Source organism: Mandrillus leucophaeus, unplaced genomic scaffold (genome assembly GCF_000951045.1).
Source record: "Mandrillus leucophaeus isolate KB7577 unplaced genomic scaffold, Mleu.le_1.0 Scaffold120, whole genome shotgun sequence".
Lineage (NCBI taxonomy): Eukaryota > Metazoa > Chordata > Mammalia > Primates > Cercopithecidae > Mandrillus > Mandrillus leucophaeus.
Genome location: NW_012100321.1, coordinates 1743919 through 1746016, shown reverse-complemented (window position 1 = coordinate 1746016; position 2098 = coordinate 1743919). Strand labels below are relative to the sequence as shown.

The 2098-nt window shown below is 53.3% G+C and overlaps 1 protein-coding gene across 1 annotated transcript in view; it reads right to left on the bottom strand.

Annotated features, from left to right (window-relative positions):
- Nucleotides 1–2098, bottom strand: part of EHD2 (EH-domain containing 2) — a 46819-nt gene that overhangs the window by 23821 nt on the left and 20900 nt on the right. The window contains exon 3 of the mRNA XM_011970103.1: nt 911–1377. Coding sequence (XP_011825493.1) covers nt 911–1377 — 467 coding nt within the window. The remainder of the gene's footprint in view (nt 1–910; nt 1378–2098) is intronic.

The window sequence follows — 2098 nt, the reverse complement described above, 5'->3', positions numbered from 1 at the left end:
AAAAAAAAAAAAAAAAAAAAAGGAAAAGCAAAGGAAATATTTGTGGAATAAACCAATGAACTTGGAAACCTTTGAGCCACCATCTTATAAATTATCAAAAAATAAACAAGAAGGGTAGAATAATGAGTATTGGTATGTCTATATTTTACAGGAAGCTCAAAAATTCAATATAACTCATGCCTGTAATCCCAGCACGTTGGGAGGCCGAAAAGGGAGGATCACTTGAGGGCAGGAGTTCAAGAGCAGCCTGGGCAACACAGTAAGACCCAGACTCTACAAAAAGTAAAAAATTAGCTGGGCCTGGTGACACGCACCTGTGGTCCCAGCTACTTGGGGCAGGCTGAAGAGGGAGGATCAGTTGAGCCCAGGAGTTCGAAGCTGTGGTGAGCTGTGATTGCATCATTGCACTCCAGCCAGGGCAAGAGAGCAAGACTCTATCTCTTAAAAAAGAAGGAAGAGGAAAGGAAAGAGGATGGGAGGAAGGAGGAAGGAAGGGAGGAGGGAGAGAGGAACAGAGGAAGGAAGGAAGGAAGGAAGGAAGGAAGGAAGGAAGGAAGGAAGGGGAGAGAAAGAGAAGCAGAAATAGAAGCAGAAGGAGGAGGGGGAGGAGGGGAGAGAAGAAGAGGGGAGGAGGAGGAGGAAGAGGAAGAAGAAATAGAAATACCAGGACAGTGAAGCCAGGGTGACACTGTGTCGACACAGAAATCCAAAGGCAGAGGAATGAGTCTCCTTACAGTTCTTCCTCCCTGCTCCACTCTGTGCCAGAATGACCCAACTTCAAGAGAACTAACTAACCTGAGCACTGATAAGTCAGGGACTCACAGCACTGGTAGGGGAGGACGGAGGAAAGGCAGGGGCTCCCCTTGCACCCTCCTCCAAGAATGCGCGCCCAGCCCCCAGGACGACTCACCCGCACCAGCCGGGCCCTCTTCACCAGGTCGTTGAGCTTGCGCAAGGCGGCGTGCCGGGGCAGGCCCTGGATGTCGCGAAAGAGGTCCTGCTCCTCCAGCTCAAAGAGGCGCCGATTGTCGGGCACCAGGAGAGGCTGGGACCAGAAGGAGCCGATGTAGACACGCAACACCTCAGGCGTGCCCACCACCTTGCCCAGCGCCCACATGAGCGCGCCGTAGACGCGCATCAGCTGCTGCGTCTCCACCATGTCGGCCTTGTTGAGCACTACGCGGATCTTGTCCTCATGGCCCCGCAGCGCGCCGATGGCCTCCGAGAACTCGTCCGAGATCTCCAACTTGTGCGCGTCGAAGAGCAGGATGATGAGGTCCACGCGCTCCGCGAACCAGCGCAGCACGGCCGGGAAGTCGTAGCCTGGAGTGGGAGTGGAGAGACAGGGGCGCAAGGGGCAGAAGTCAGACCCCCACCCTCCAGCCATTCAGTAGCATCCATTCTCTTGCATATTGGACTGTAAAGATGTTCACATTGTTGGCTGTCCAAATCCTGTCTAGGCAAAATAGCCAAGGTCCTCAGTGGGTACCACTGCTTTGGTTCCCCAGTCCCCAGAATTTCCCCCCTCACCCTGGTCCCAGCCCCTCAAGTCCTCAAGCCATCTGGTTACAGGGGTAATCATCCCCCTTTTCCTTTGCTGGAGTGCAATGGCGGGATCATGCCTCCCTGAAACCTCTGCTTCCCGGAGCTCAGGCAATCCTCCCACCTCAGCCTCCCTAGTAGCTGGGACCGCAGGCGGCCGTCACCACACGTGGCTAATTTTTTTTTTTTTTTTTTGTAGAGATGGGGTCTCACTATGTTACCCGGGCTGGTCTCATACTCCTGAGCTCAAGTGATCCTCTTGCCTCAGCCTCCCAAAATGTTGGGATCACAGGAGACAGCCACCGTGCACAGCCTCCAGGCCTCCATTTTTTCATTCGTTCATTCATTAACCAGTTATTAGTGGTGTGCTTTGTAGGTGTGCATGTATAGGTTGTTAAAAATACTGACATGAGGCCGGGCGCAGTGGCTCACGCCTGTAATCCCAGCACTTTGGGAGGCCGAGGTGGGCGGATCACAAGGTCAGGAGATCCCAGCTAACATGGTGAAACCCTGTCTCTACTAAAAATACAAAAAATTAGCTGGGTGTGGTGGCGGG